The sequence below is a fragment of the Calonectris borealis genome, chromosome 2, assembly GCF_964195595.1.
Source record: "Calonectris borealis chromosome 2, bCalBor7.hap1.2, whole genome shotgun sequence".
Taxonomy (NCBI): domain Eukaryota; kingdom Metazoa; phylum Chordata; class Aves; order Procellariiformes; family Procellariidae; genus Calonectris; species Calonectris borealis.
In genome coordinates this window covers 149638860-149655901 of record NC_134313.1, presented here as the reverse complement: position 1 = coordinate 149655901, position 17042 = coordinate 149638860, and the positions used below count along the sequence as shown (strand labels likewise).

The following is a 17042-nucleotide window of genomic DNA, read 5'->3' as shown; positions in this document are numbered from 1 at the left end:
CGCTGAATTTATCCTTAACAAAGAGACATCTTTAAGAGGAATGCTCGAGTCAGTCTGTATAATATCTGATGGATACAACTATTTATTTCTTAGAGAATGCCAAGGAACCAGATATCTGATTTAAATTTTTAATCTGTAGTTATGAAATATATTCTCTACAAATTGAGGGCTCTCATAAATGACAGATCTTATTAAAACACTTCAGTGAGATTCCCTCTCTTTCCCTACTTCTCTCTCCAGTGGTCACCACCTTATATGTTCAAGGACATATAAAGTTATAAATATATAAATATATATAGTCTGGTAGGGATGTAGAAGATAAAAATTTGCAAACAGATTCATCAGATCTTGGTGTTTGCATTGCCAGCATAGATATGAAATATCTACGTAAGTATCCAAAAATATTTACTGAAATATCCAAAATTCAAATATTTATCCAGTGACATTCCTGAATATATCCAATATTGCTTATTGAATGTTACTATATACAGTTACATGTCTGGAAAGGAAGCTATATGGAAAGCAATAACCACCTTTCCTCTTATAGATGCTTACTTTAGAATGAGATAAATGATACTCAAGACTCCCTTTGACATAGTGAGTAAAACCCCACCATCATCAGGGAGAGGCTAGAGTGACTGCTGCAGTGGCTGCACTGGAGGCATCTATGACTTTAAGTAACAGGAATCCCACCCACATTGGGACAAATTACAACTTAACAGCAGGTCCTGCGATCTTAACATATTTCTTAGAAAAGAAATCTACACACTGGTGAAAGTGCAGAGATCTCTTTCCTGTGGTAACATAGAAATAATTTGCCTACATAAAGACAAAATGATAGGTCTGAAAACAAGCATGAGAACAAACATCAGCCACACTTCAAATATGTAAAAGAGAATTTGTAATAACTTTCAACCTATCAAACAAATACAAATAAAACTAAGGTAGAACAGGAAATTCAGTGGCTTTTTTTCTCTTCCATTAATTTTTTGGTTTTCAGTGAAAATCCCTCAGGTATCCTTCCATTTCTTCCCAGTGCAGCAACTGTTACATAACCCATTTCTGGTTTATACTTTCAGTAGTTGTGATAACCTCGATTCCCCATTTCCACTTCTTCAGTTTTTCTCTAGATGTTGCAGACAGTGCAGAAGTTCTGTCTGCGTTTTCTAAAGGGATTTATTCCCTACAACCAGTAAGCACAGAGCTAATTATCAGAAGAATATAAATCTTTTTGTGTCAACTAAGGAAAGGTTGCAACATTAAAAAAGGCAAAACAAAGGAAAAATATAACCACTGAGTAATAAAACAACCAAAAATAAGAGAACTCCAAGAGATTTGTGGAAGAACACACCTTCCCCACCACTCCTACAGCAGAAATTCAGTCTGATCATGTCTGTATGGAAAAGGATATTTTAAGATGAAGTCTAAGAAGCTTCTATGGCATCCTATATGCGCCACTGTAAGATTTGCAGCCACTAGATTGGCATACTTAGAAAATATGAACTAGATGGTATGCTTTAAGGTATTTTAGTATCATTTACCACGATGTGCCTTCTTTTGTCTTGCTACATGGTCTCCTGTACCTTTCTTCCTCATATGACCACACCTTCTCTGGATATTATTTGTAAGACCATTCAGGTTCTTCAGCTACACACAGTAAAATATTATTTTCCAGCTGAAAAGATTCATTCTTTAAGATTGGTCTTTTCAAGACACCTGGTCTCTTTAGAATGGTCTTACTGCATCACTATTGCCACAGGATTTCAAATCTTACCTGAAGAAACATTTCATTTCTCTGCACAACAAATCTTGGTACAACTTGGAAGGAGGAGACTGCAATTTGTATAGAGATTAAATTCCAGATGTACTGACTTAAACAGACTATACTATTGACCAAGGCAAAGTCTAAGATTAAAAATGTGCAGATAGTGAGTCCGGGGAGGATTTTCATTAGTTGTTAATTTCTTTCCATAGCCCACACACTCCTAAAACAGCTAGGCTGGAAAAAAAAGAGACAACTCTTATTCTTTTAGCAACACTTGAAGAAAACAGCAGGTATATAACGTGTTAAAGGGATGGAAATACACGTAAATCGTTTTGATAACATACTCCCTCTGAGTTGAACATAATTCTGAACTGAATCACACCACCAAAATGCTCAGAATAATGTTGTGCACAGCAGAATCCTTCAATTCTAATGAGTATTTCCATGTCATAAATAACAAGAGTCTTCTTCTGTTCACTGATCGATGAAATGAATTAGATGGTTCATATATCAAAATTTAAATACTACCTCTTCTGGATCACTATTTAAAGAATCTTTTCTCCCATACAGATCAAACTAAATTAAACTAGAAAACAGTAAGATACTAAGCTATTCAGTGGAAGGAGTGGAAGGCAACAGTGAGCAGCTGAGGGGAAGACCAAATAACATCTAAATATAGGCTGCAGATTTTCATTGGATAAATGACAGAGTAGCTTTATCATACTGTCCTGGTTTTGGCTGGGATAGAATTAATTTTATTCCTAACAGTTGGTATAGTGCTGTGTTTTGGATTTAGTATGAGAATAATCTTAATAACACACTGATGTTTTAGTTGTTGCTAAGTAGTGTTTACACTGGTAAAGGACTTCTCAGCTTCCCATGCTCTGCCAGGTGCACAAGAAGCTGGGAGGGAGCATAACCAGGACAGCTAACCCAGCTGGCCAATGCGGTATTCCATACCATATGACATCATGCTCAGCATATAAAGATGGGGGAAGAAGAAGGAAGGAGGGGACGTTCAGAGTGATGGTGTTTGTCTTCCCAAGTAACGGTTACGCGTGATGGAGCCCAGCTTTCCTGGAGATGGCTGAACACCTGCCTGCTGATGGGAAGTAGTGAATGAATTTCTTATTTTGCTTTGCTTGCGCGCGTGGTTTTTGCTTTCCCTATTAAACTGTCTTTATCTCAACCCACGAGTTTTCTCACTTTCATTCTTCCAATTCTCTCCCATCCCATCGGCGGGGAGTGAGTGAGCGGCTGTGTGGTGCTTAGTTGCCGGCTGGGGTTAAACCACGACACATACCGACACTTAATAGAACAAGTAATATTTTTAGCCGCCTAAATCAGATGGTATAAATGTACAGAAAACAAGTCTAAACAAATTATTTAAAAGCTGAAAGATGATTCATGTTTGTGCCTTGATTTATTGATTCAGCCAAATATAGATTGAGTGCCTGGTCCATTTCACTGTAATTTCAAACATCAAAACACAGTTTTCAATAAACAGAGAAGTTAGCTATATAAAATGAATGGTGTTGTACAATTGCATTAGCCTAAGTTTCCACTATAGGTTCATATGACCTTTCCAGAACAGTTGTCTCTTCTTACATTTCAATGAGAAGAGCAATTGACATCCAAAAAATGTTCACAATTATTAATCATAAAATGGCACCTGTGGTATCAAACTTCCCCCTACCATTATAATGAGAAACGTTTGGTGACATTTAATGGTTTATAGAAAATAAATGATTTTGCAAGGAAATAAAAATAAGGTTATTTACACTCTTTTGTTCTCCACAGTTTTAATTGTTTTCCTGTTATTATGAGTGTTAGAATTAAAGCTAGTTTAAAATATTTCACCGTATTTTTATTCAATGACTGCTATCCAACAAACAAGATTTTCACTAGAATGTTTTCCGTTATAAGAATTTTATTTTTTTCACTTGCATGATTTTGAAAGTTAAGCAAGAAAATTGGTCTTATAGTTTTCATTTATTATGAAAATCTGAAGAGCATCCACATGATTTTTTCATAGATATAGTCTCAAGGGTGTTTTTTTTGTTTTGGTTTGGTTTGGTAGGTTGTGGGGTTTTTTGGTGTCCTCACTCTCTTTAGAAAACAAGACCCCAATTCTTCTAAGAAAATCCTCATATTTTGACCATACCCAGTTATTCTTGGTCCACATTAGAGCCCAGCATTACAGCTACAGATTAAATAATTCTCCTTATTTGTTAATTCCATAAGATTCACACTTATAATAAAGGTATTTTTTTTAAATTTTCATTAGCCTTTGAAAACTTTCTGTCATCTAAAACGCCTAGAGCTAAATAAAAATTAGTATCACAGATAGATTAAGAGCCTCAACTAATCTGATATGTGGGAGATAAGAAATGCAGTTTCTGATGTTCATTTCCTTCTTTTAGTCCTCCTGCTGAAGGCAAAATCAAATATACTCTGCAGACCACACAGGTACACCCACATATTCCAGGGACTTAATGCAAATGGTCTTTTTAATTCCTGATTTTAGAAGTACTACAATATCATCTCTCATTACTTCATTAATTCAAACAGAAAATCACATTAACATGGTTTCTTCAGTCTTAAGAGTAGTACTAAAATTCATTATATGAGCTCCTTGGTTTTTTAATTTTGCAGGTATGGCCTGGCAAAACTTGCAGGAACAAGTTACAAAAGAAGGAGGCAAGTGGGAAGTGCTGAGGGTAGCTGGACAATCATCTCAGGTGTGTGACTGAACATAAAGGCCTGCCAAAAGAATTTGAGTCTAAAAACCTAGATAAGAAACTCCTACAAATGGACTATGGGGTTTCCATGAGTCTGCAGGCAATTCATCTCTGAGCTGCAATGACCCTCTCACAGGCAAGCAACACAAAGTTAGGTTATGGAAAAGTTTATCTCCACGGTAATTAAGATGGCAAGAAACTGAAGTCTCTCAAAGCTCCCATTATATTGACATTATTAGTCTCTGCTGCAAATGATAACTGCTCTCTACCACCATGTTGGATGTCAGTGGATGCAACGATCAGACAATTCTACTTAAAGCAGCCTTTTGTCTTTCATTTAATTCACCATTACATAATGCAATGGAGTCAACCTACAAATAGTCATACAGATTATTACAGTCATAAATATAGGTACTAAAACTACCTAGTCTGACTCTTGCATGAAATGAATTGGAATCAGATACTTCCATCTTTGTGAAATAAATTACAGCAAATACAGAAACACAACTGTTGTTTTTTTCTGAAGCTACTGTGGATTCAGAGCTGAAGGCCAGAAACTGAAAAAAAATTCTGGAAGTATAAAAATTAGACTCTTCATGCTAAGACCCTTTATTGATTCATCATAGTAATTTTAAACACACTACAGCTTGATACTGCAAGCCTGGCAAAGATCAGAGAGTACCAGAAACTAGAACATCTCCAAGACACTAAAAACAATCTATGAATTAAAAATAAAAGTTGCATTAAAGGAGGATAAAACTGGAAACAAATTAATGTTCTACAATGAGCACTAGTGCTACATCAGTGCTTGCTGAAGTTTTGCTAGTATAACATCTGTTCAGTTCAGCCTGTGTTTGACAAAAGGAAGATACTTTCTCAGTGGAAGACCAAGGGGCCTTGGGGTCTAAAACGAGATGAAAAAGGAAAAAGGAAAAAAGAAAGATCTTCCACCTTTTCTGAGGTTAAACGGAACTCCTAGAAATGTTCATTGTGGTTTTTTTAAGTGGACTTGTTGATTGGGCAAATTAGATACTGTCTTGGGATTTCAGGTGTGATCAATGTTATATGCTTTCTAAAAGATATCAACAGGCACTAGGTTACACGTTGCATTTTTTTTTTTTTAAAGGTATGTTAATTAAATTTCTAAATTTACCTATTTAGAAGAAGACATATGAAAAACTAATAAAAATGCTCAAAGTTCAATGTTATGCCTCTATCATTTAGACAAAGTCTTATTGTTTTCATAAAAATATCTGTTTCACACCTGCTATATAAAAAAGACCTGATTGTGATGTTTGTTGCTTCAGTGAAAATCATTAAACAGCAGCTCTATGACCCTTAAAAGAACTCTGCCCTGAGACACACTTAAATCACAACTTTCGTTGTTGAATGTCTGCCCTGAAATGTGTTAGAAAAGAGCAAAAGAAGTCTTACCTGCGAAGATCCCAGAGATGTTTCAAAGCTTCATATGCTAAAAAGCAGCAATGTAACCACCATCATTCTGTGAGATTATGAGCTGACAAATCAATAAAGTAAATCACTCCTAGAGATCTCTGATTTGGGGAATAAGTTCAGTGAAACAACACTGGAGAACTGTGCACTGTGGAGGAGACCGAAAGTGCATTTTTCATCTATGTCACATTGTGCAATATGGTGTCAGGCTGGGATAGAAAATAGGACAGTGGTATTAGCCCTGAGAGGCAGGGCTTGTGATTCCAGGTGTAATGTTACAGGATATTGTTGTGTTGCTTCGATGATTCAGTATGCATTGTGCTATCTAAATCTGTCAGCCTGCTCAGTTTTCTAACCAGGCACTGCCCTGCCTGACAGAGACATGACCTTAGTCACACTAATCCTTTACTACTCGTTGTCCTCATCGCCGAAGCGAGAAAAAGGTAAAGTTCTCAAAGAATTTAAACAAAAAAATGCTTAAGAATTCACATACAAACAATTTCTCTTATATGTGTTTTCTAGAAACATGATGATTTAAAATCACAAATCCTCTGATGACCTCTTGTCTTCATGAGCAAGATTCCAAAATACAAGGGTGATTCCTTAACCCTTCTTCAAAATATTTTTTTTCCTTCAAAGCACGTCCAAATGTATTATTCCAGCTCACCACTCTTTGGAATGAATACTTACATCTGGTTGCAGTATAAGAATACGATGAATTATATGCTTCCGATAATTCACAGTTAAGAAGATTGAAATAACTTCCTAATGTACTCATCTGAGAAAATAAAATGCACTGAATGGTGCCTGCCCTTATCTACGGTTGTGCATATTTGTTTGTCCCTTCTACGTAAACTGTTTTTGAGAAATGATGCTTCCACTGAAAACTGACTTATTTTTATTTAATCATTGTCTCAGTCTCAATTTACTTGGAGGTATGCTTATGTCATGGGGTCAAAATCAGACCTACAACAACCCTGTCTGAAACTGCCTAAAAAGGTGGAAAGTGTTCTTTCAGATTCTGCATTCAATTCAGGAAATATAAATACAAAATTATCTTGCTCTGGGGAGTAAAGCTGCCATAAAAGTTAATCTTTCTTTCTTGACAAGTAATACTGTATTTCACAGTATCCCCACAGATTTCCTTTAAAGCTCCTGGGACTAAGGTAGTACTCCCTTACTCTCACTCATTAGTCAGATCAGACATTTCATTGACTCAAATACAACTTTTAATTACAGTTCACAGGTCAACAATGGGAGTAGAGAGTTTAAAACTCTGTCCCCTTTGAGAGCTATAGATACTCATTAAATAAAGGCCATTTACCCTGTGCTGTTACGTGGAACCAAATTCTCTTGAATGTGTATTTTGCTGGATTTAATAAAGGAAAACTACTTGAAATAAACAAACTACTAGGATTCAAAGGAAAAAAAGATAAATGTAAGCTACTGAACATATAGCTAGATATGTTCATATATTTATTTCACCCATATACAAATACTAGAAAATTTTACACTTCTGCATTAGATCTAAAGAACTTCTCTAAAAGGTTTTTTATGTTTTAAGAGGGCAAGTGAAAAATCTACATTGTTTCGATCATGCTTGGAAGTTCAGCAGACTCTGAAGTAAAACATTCAAGCAAATCTTTGAAAATCTAAAGTTTCTTCCTCTAGCTGCACGGAGGTCAGATAATCTGCTTTGAGGGTACCTGAACCCACAAAATCTGTAACTTCTACATTAATGTGAGGAGTTGATTGTTTTTCATGCAGCCAGTGAGAAGAATCAATGTAGAAATACACAGTCTATTTTAAGCTGCGAGGTAGCATAAGTTGTTTCCTCACACTTTATTCTTGAGTGACTTCCCACAGAAGTAGGGTCAATGATATTGATTTGTGAAAATTTCGTTTTAAACTGCAGAGTTCTAGAAATACAAATGTCCAGAAGATATTAGGTAGCACCTGCAGCATCTCTGCTGCAGGTTTTCCTGTTGACAGCTCAGACAGTAGGCTGCTCTACTAAAAATAATCAGGGAATTACAAAAACCACCATGCATCATCTATACCTGAGCTGTAGCACCCCCTAAGCTATACATTTCTACAGTACTAGCCATCTCCTCTCCTCTCCACCTTAGGCCAACTAAAACCAGTAACAATATCAAGGGAACAACTGTGATGGCTTCCAGCTTTTGCTGACAAGCCACAGCAACCCGGGAACAGGGTCTGTGCTGCATCAGCCCTGAGCAGCTGGAGGACGCTGGCTGCTGGCTCCAGCTGCCTGTTGCCCTGGCCAGGTTAGTCTGTCGCTGTGGCGGTGTCAGTGGGGCCCTGCTTCGCTTGCCATGAGCTGGCCAGGGCTTCTTGTCCTCCTGAATATCATTATGTCTTTGCTCATTTGTAACTGGATGGAATTAATTAAATGCCTGAGTAAGGTCCACTGGAACTTCCTAATGAGATCCTGTGTATATTGTCCTTGTCACAGTCAGTGAAGGTAGTTACTAATGGCAGGTTTCATCTTCCTTATACATCTGCATATTTATTTTTAGAGGCTTGTTTCAAATCCTTGAAAGAGGCCGCCCCTAACTCTATTAAATCCTAAATTATCTTTTTTAATGACAATGTTTATATGCAGGGCCATTAACATTGATCCCACAAAAATTATCTTCAACAAGTGTTTTTATCCTTTGATTGTTGTTCCTTTCCCACTGTGGTACCTATGACTTGATTCTTTTTTATGACAGAAACAACTTAAGCAGCAGTGGGAAACCTGTTCAGATGAGCTGAACAATAAAACGTATCATTCCTTTCACCTAAGAATTCTTGCTTGCCTCTTTAGAAGCACCTTTAAAAATAACACTGTTTCTTCTGACTCATAAATTAAACCAGTATTGAGTGCCAGTGAGGAACCCCACCATCACTGCTAAACCAGGCATAGTAAATATGCTGCACTTTAGCTTCAGAATATCTCCTACAATGGATTGTATTCTCTTACAACTGCCACAGAGAAGATTAGAAGTATCTCAAAATCTCACTGCAGTAGCAAAGTTTTGACTAGGTATATCCAGATCCTTTCTGGTAATATTCTGTTTGCCTGGTGAGATTTTGCACTGCTATTAAACACTTTGTAATTTCAATTTAGATGGATGGTAAGTTGGATATTGCAGTCTCCACAAATAGCTGTAATGTCAACATCTTTCATTTGCATAAATGTTGAGGGGGTTGATTTGAAGAATACTGTATTTTTGCAACTAGTTCAACGGCCCATCATTTTGATTGGATTATTATCCATATACAGAGAGGTTTATATAAAGAATATATAGCACAATTTGAGAAGAAAAAAATAACAGTAACTGCAGAGAAATTCCCTTAGAAAATGAATTTGTTTTCTCTAACTGCAAACCTTAACATAAAAGTTCATGCTTGGCTATAGTATCACTTTTATGATCCTGCAGTTTTATTGGTTATATCATAATCTGAGATACTACTTTAGTAGTATGATAGACAATACTCTTAAGCTTCCTGAATGTGGACAAACAATGTGAATATTAAAAGAAGACACCAATACATACCATGAACTATGATTTTTAAAAAATGGCTTTTTACTCTTGATTATCATTTTTATTCCACTGTAATATTTAGGAGGAGGAGAAATGTCTTTCTCATTCTGCCTGCATATGGTATTTCCTCATCATGTTGTTCGTTACTGTGCCATCGGTGTGTACAGTGTTCACTCGCAGTTCAACTTTTAACGGCTGTGATGACTTTAGCTAGAGACAGTTTGCTGAGTTGTCAAACTTGAGATGGTAAATTCCTTCCCAGGTCATCTCCTCTTCCTTGCTTTTTTCAACTAATCACAATCTACTGATCTGCTTTCATTGACATTAACTTAACTTTAAATCAAGAGATACTCAAACTGGATGGAAATATATTGGTATTGCAGTTTGAACTAGCAGGAGAAGCTTCAGTATGACTTCCCATGACTATGTGTTGTTTAATTAGATTTTATTCATATAGACACTGCTAAACAGAAATTCTAATTATAATATTGACTTACAAATCCTTATAAGCAACATAATGGGTAAACTAGGCTGATCTGCAGAACAATCCCAGATACAATAATGAGAATAATTTTTCCCATTTCCATGTAGAATTCTTGTCTTCATTAAAAAAATTGAATAATAAGTCGTTACTCAAATGAGTTACTCAAAGAGTCGTTACTCTTCTATTTACACTGCCTTTAAAAATCTTTTTAAGCTCGCTGGAAACAAGAATTTAAAATAACATAAAAATAATGTCTGAAAAGTTTATTGGGATAGTAAAATCAGGTGAAAATAAGAAGAGGGCAATGTCTCACTGTAATAAGAATAAAAGAAAGAGAAAACATAAAGAGTATTCCCAAAAACTAGAGAAAGGAAATATATTAACAATCGTGATATAGAAAATTCCATAAAAGTCATATATTTGAACATTATATTTAAAAAAAAAATTAAAAAATACAGTAGAAAAGAATCTCTACAGGCTCTTATCAACAGGGATAACTGTCTAGTAAAACTCTGCTCAGGTCAATTTTGTAAAAATAATAAAAAAATTAAAACCTGTTGTCCCTTCTGAGGGTAGAAAAAATAATTAAGAATTTTAACTACTGGACTTGAACCCTTCAGAGACAATATCCCAACAGAGAATAAATGTCTCTTTTTAACTCATTTTAGGTGGTGTGGTTTGTCTGATTTTCTTTTATTTCACTTCTTTTGTCTCTTGTTTAACAGAATGTGTATTATTAATTTCACTGCATGTAATAAAATGAGATATAATTATTTTTCTGTCTTTAAGGCAACTGTCCATGCTGCAACATACGTGATGTGATAAGTACTGTACGCAATCAACAGTGATAATTTAAGTGCAAACTACTCACACATACCTAATGCAGCTGCTATTCGTTTTCCACTGAAGTTAGTTTGCAAGTTAGTTTATAATTAAAATTAAGCAATCCTAAAATGCTCATAATTACAATATTTGGGTGCTACAAGATACACCTTTGAGTAACGCGATGAGAACATAATTTGAACTTTGAGTTAAAATAAATGTTTATTTTTGCACCATATTCATTGTAAGTGACGGGGTCTATTTTTGTTTTAATTTTTGAATGCATGTTATTTTCAAACAACAATTTTTTTTTTTTTAATCAACGTGCCTCCTTTATGGATTTGAGCTTTTCTAGGAAAAATAGCTGTATAAATATATCTCATTAACTACACAGCTACTTGATGAGTGGTCTGTTGTCATTTGTAGGTGTTTGGACTAATCCATGAAAAAGTCTCCTAATGGCTGTCAAAGGGTTCATTGTTTTATATTTCAGACAGGCCTAGGTTGTGTCTTCAGATGTTAAAGACTATTGAACTATTTTATCTTCCAGGCTTTTGAATTAGTCTTATAATATCCAGAACATTTGAGAAACAATTTTTAGCAATTTATTTTCAAGGACAAAATATGATTTATTATTAAAAGTTAAGGCAATCAATGTGTGCATTGGAAATAAAACAGAAATTTTAATGCAGTTCACCAAAATAATTTCTATCCCAAGATTTTATTAGAGATATTGAAGAAAAATAAGTTAACAGATGTGGCAAATAAATTGCACCATGATTTATTCTTGAATAGCCAGAACTCCCTGCACAGATACAGGTAAGCACAAATACACAAACTCTAGTTGCAAAGGTTTCTACTACATCTAGAAGTGGTATATTTGGTCATTGTGATGGAACACCATTAAGATGCACAATACCATTAAAATGCACAATGGCATTAAAATGCATAGCATGCACAGGAAGGTGAAATATATGCTTTTGCTACACTGATCATTAATTTCTACATTTTACTCAGAATCATATTAAGATTTAAAACTTGTTTTTACAAGCATTTAATCCTTTTTCTTTTTAACAAACAACAAATGGAACAGCCAATTTTCAAGGAATGTATCAGTTTTCACTTGTAACTGAATAACTAGTTTTTTCTTTTTTTATAATTTTTTGGTCATCCCACATTTAGTGAAGAAAATGCCATTTCTAAAGAAAATTGATTATATATTCTATACCTGTCTACATAAAAAGATAAATAATTTAAGAGAGTCATATTTTTGCATTTTATTCTCACTTTGTGCAGGTTGCTAATTCATTTTTTTGGTGGATGTCATCCCATCAGAATGATAAGGTTGTATACTGATAGCTACCAATAGGGATGACAGCAAAATGTGATAATAGCTCTCACACGGAGAATATCAAAGAGAAAGGTACTGTATGTGAAGAGGGAAAATGGAAAGAGGTTTTAAAAAGATGTTCCATGGCTTTTCAGAGAAACTTCTTTTGGAATAGAAATGGTAAAAACATTTTTAAGAGCCTAGAATAATAAAAACCAGTGCTGAACTAGGAGGCACGTGGGAGCTCTTCCAGTCTACAAGCCAAAAAACAGAATGTCAGAGTGCTGGAGCACAAACACTCTTACAGATATAGAATCATAAAATCATAGAATCATAGAATTATTAAGGTTGGAAAAGACCTCTAAGATCATCGAGTCCAACCTTCAACCCAACACCACCATGCCCACTACACCATGTCCCTAAGCGCCTCATCTACACATCTCTTAAATACTTCCAGGGATGGTGACTCAACCACTTCCCTGGGCAGCCTGTTCCAAGGCCTGACCACTCTTTCAGTAAAGAAATTTCTCCTAATGTCCAGCCTAAACCTCCCTTGGCGCAACTTGAGGCCATTTCCTCTCGTCCTATCGCTAGTTACTTGGCAGAAGAGACCAACACACACCTCACCACAACCTCCCTTCAGGTAGTTGTAGAGCGCGACGAGGTCTCCCCTCTGCCTCCTCTTCTCCAGACTAAACAACCCCAGTTCCCTCAGCCGCTCCTCATAAGACTTGTGCTCCAGGCCCTTCACCAGCTTCGTTGCCCTCCTCTGGACACGCTCCAGCACCTCAATGTCCTCCTTGTAGTGAGGGGCCCAGAACTGAACACAGTATTCGAGGTGTGGCCTCACCAGTGCCGAGTACAGGGGCACGATCACATCCCTGCTCCTGATGGCCACACTATTTCTAATACAGGCCAGGATGCCGTCGGCCTTCTTGGCCACCTGGGCACACTGCCGGCTCATGTTCAGCCGGCTGTCAACCAGCACCCCCAGGTCCTTTTCCTCCGGGCAGCTTTCCAGCCACTCTTCCCCAAGCCTGTAGCGTTGCCTGGGGTTGTTGTGGCCAAAGTGCAGGACCCGGCACTTGGCCTTGTTGAGCCTCATACAGTTGGCCTCGGCCCATCGATCCAGCCTGTCCAGGTCCCTCTGCACAGCCTTCCTACCCTCGAGCAGATCAACACTCCTGCCCAGATTAGTGTCATCTGCAAACTTACTGAGGGAGCACTCGGTCCCCTCGTCCAGATCATTGATAAAGGTATTGAACAGGACCAGCCCCAGTACTGAGCCCTGGGGAACACCGCTCGTGACCGGCCGCCAACTGGATTTAACTCTGTTGACCACAGCTCTCTGGGCTCGGCCGTCCAGCCAGTTTTTTACCCAGCGAAGAGTGTACCTGTCTAGGCCGTGAGCCGCCAGGTTCTCTAGGAGAATGCCATGGGATTCAAAAGAAAAATTTTTTATTTATTACCTTGATCAGAACCTGAATATGTCCCATGGCTTTTGATGACTTGAAGTACCAGAAGCTCATCACACAATTCCCACTTGATTCTTTCCATCTGGAACTCTTCACATGGGCTTTTTCATTTTTTAAGCCTATTGCAGTGGCCTCAAGATACAGGAATTGTCCTGAAATTAAACAATATATTACTGAAAAATTGTTTTGGACTTTGAAGTTAGATTCCAAAACTCAGCAAAGTAAATGCAGAGACATACGAAGTATACTTCCCATATAGGTCCTATACTAGTGAACCTCGGCTTAGGATAAAAAATGGCCAGATCACATTCCTTGTGTACTTGTTATATCAGGAATAAACCGGGAGCAGTTTGAGATTTGGATGGGCCTGTGTAGAAGAGCGAGCATACTTCCATGTTTCCCAGCTACTCTGATTACATGTCCTTGCCCAACAGCATTAGTTGCTATTTTGACAGTACATCATACAGTAGCCACACCAAGATAAATGTCAGGATGAAGTTTTCTGAAAGATAACCTTCAAAATAGCAAGTCACATTATACAAAAACTTGTGAAACAAGCAAAAAACCTTCATACATTTATAAATCATTAGGTATCCTAATGATTCATATTACCTTTGGCCATCTGTACTCTTTCATGTATAAATATTAACTTACACTTAAATTCTTTAGTCAGAGGAAACTGCAAAAATAGATGCCTACAGTTAATCTTTTCCAACACTGATATGATCCTTGAGATTCCCGTTTTTATTTTTAATCAGAACTATAATAAATTCTGCAAGTTTTCAAATTCATTTTTTTCCTTTGTACTAAAACCAAATGTATAGTTCACATAAACGTAAACGTAGTATAAAACCCACACTTAAATTATAATTGCACATCTACTAAAGTTTGTATATGAATTAGAGAAAAAAAAATTACTTCATTAGAGATGGAGTAAAATGGGTTCATTCTAACTTTGACACTTCTCTGGCTAATTTACAACCGTACATATTTCCCATAATATTATGGGATGAGAAATTTGCTTTTTCCCTGAGGTCAAGCATATATTTAACACGTGTAGTTACATATTCATGATAATATTAAACAAAAAAAATAGAAAATGCAAATGAACTTATTTTTTTTACATCTGCTCTTTTGTGTGTTAAAAAAGCCATGCACATAAATACTACAAGATATCAAAAGCACGCCATATCATGGCATCGATGCCTGCTAGGAAGATGTGGCTAGACTGGGTTGAGTGCTGGGCATGTTGTTTATTAACGTCTGTTTAATACTAGGCAAATGACTTCTGTTTGGAGCAAACCAAACCAAACCAAACCAAACCAACCCAACTTAAAAAACTTTCACCGTCTTCTTTGGAAGGAAACTTGACTGACTGAGGTGGCAGACAAGAGACACTCTGAAAGGCCCCTTGATCTGAATGACTGGGACCAGCACTGTGGGACAGTGGGCTGATCACAGCTACTCAAGCTTGGCTAGGAGATAGTAGGGCAAATCACTTAATTCCAACCAGAATGATGTAATTCTATTCATAAGCAAATTTTCAACATTTTAGTGTTGAATGAGGAGGTGCTAATAGGGGAGTTGGAATTAAGCAATTGCTAGATATAAGCTCAAGAGCTGTGGTTTTGGAAGTAAGTGCTGAAATTACAAGGACAGATCACTGAATACTGCAGTATTCTCTACCACATATAACAAAATTTTAACAGCTGAGCTAATTTTTTTTTGGTTCTCTCATGATGAACACAATTATTAAGTGCTATCAGTTCTAATAATATGGCCAGATACCACCTTCACCTTGAAAAATTTGACCACATTAAAATTGTGAAAAGTTAAATTAGTTCTAAATATATTATTTTAGAACACAATTTCAAGACTATAGAGCAGTTCTTGAGTAAGAAATGGAGACTTTGACCTGTTTGATCACTCACCACAACAAAACCACTTAACTTTCAGATTATAGGGTAAATTTCCAGGCTTGAGAATTAGATCAGGAGTAATTTTATTCATATGTGGAGCGGATTCAACATATGTACCATGGAGATACATAAATCTGTGTTCTAACAGAACTGGCTATTTTAAAAGCCAAATGAAAGACAGGGACACATTGGAGGGCAGTTCTCTTGTACTGCATCTTACTTTGAGATGAGTAAAATGCAGCCAGGCTGGACTGTCTCAAAATTTAAAAACATATGAACACATAATCTTTGTGAGTGTTTGTGCCTGTTTCACCCTCAGTCACCTTGGCAAGCTTTCACTAGCCCCTGAGTTTCTACATATCTTCAAGTAAACTTTGGCTTTATTGGGGTTTGTCTTTCAGCAGTTCATGTAAACATTCAACAACCACTAAATACAAGTCCCGTGCCTTTGTGCAACTCTGCTGTGGAATATTTCAATTTAAGATCCGTTCTGAGCTCAGCTTCGGTAACATCTTTGCCTGAGCTATGGGACCTTCAAATGCAGAGGATGAAGGCACGGAGCCTGTAGCAAGAACAAGAACAGATAACTGGGTGCTTTGGTCAAAACAAACCAGGAGCTGCACCGCCACTAACAAAGGAATTTTATTTATTTAAATTTATTTATTTAAAATTACCTAAAACTAAACTATGAATAGTCACCATGGGTAACTTTAAGCTTCCTGGAAATGAGCTCAAGCTCTGGAGGAGCGGGACCCAGTGGATCCCAGAGCTGAGCTAACTCACTCTTGCAAGCTGCAGCCAGACCAAATGCCTCCCTCCTGACAAGTTACAAATTATCTCGCTTGACTCATACAGTGATACTTAAAGGAAAAACAAGAGAAAATCAAATTTTCCTAACTTAAAGTCATTTTATGACAATAATTAATATTTTGATATTTTTACACATTTAATTCATTAAAAATAACACCCTGATTAGACATGTCAGAACCCCCCTGCTGCCTGTGAAAGGAGGTATGAGAAGCTCCACGAAAACAATTACATCTCGTTTGTGAACTGACAACATACCCGTTTTATTTCCAAGCGTGTGGTCCCCAGGAGCTCTAAGACTTTGAGGTGAGCTGACCCCTAGCACCCAGTTAAAATTGTCTGCCAGGGAATTTTGCCAGCCACATCTGCCATTCTCAAAGGTGCAGGAAGTTCCGCATTCACTCTCATCTGTATTATCTCCACAGTTGTCTTCAAAATCACAGCTTTGTTCTGGTCTGTAACACTTGCCGTTCTGACATTGCCAATAGCCATGTGAGCAGGAGCCTGAAAAGAGAAGAATGGGGGTGTCCTGGTGAATCGCACTGCCATGCATGCAGCAAGGTTACTGGAAGGTTACATCTAAGAGAGTTTGATATTTCGGAGGAGGAGGGTGGTCCAGAGCAGTTTTATTAAAAGCCTTTGGTTCCCCTGAAGTGCCAATCCATTATCAGTTTATTTCTTTTGTATTTTGTCAAA

The 17042-nt window shown here is 36.9% G+C and overlaps 1 protein-coding gene across 1 annotated transcript in view; it reads right to left on the bottom strand.

The window, feature by feature from the left end:
• The window catches only part of MALRD1 (MAM and LDL receptor class A domain containing 1), a 294175-nt gene that overhangs the window by 125712 nt on the left and 151421 nt on the right, over positions 1-17042 (bottom strand). The window contains exons 26-27 of the mRNA XM_075143913.1: positions 16605-16850; positions 13615-13772 (exon numbers count right to left, since the gene is read on the bottom strand). Of these exons, the coding sequence (XP_075000014.1) occupies positions 13615-13772; positions 16605-16850 (404 nt within the window). The remainder of the gene's footprint in view (positions 1-13614; positions 13773-16604; positions 16851-17042) is intronic.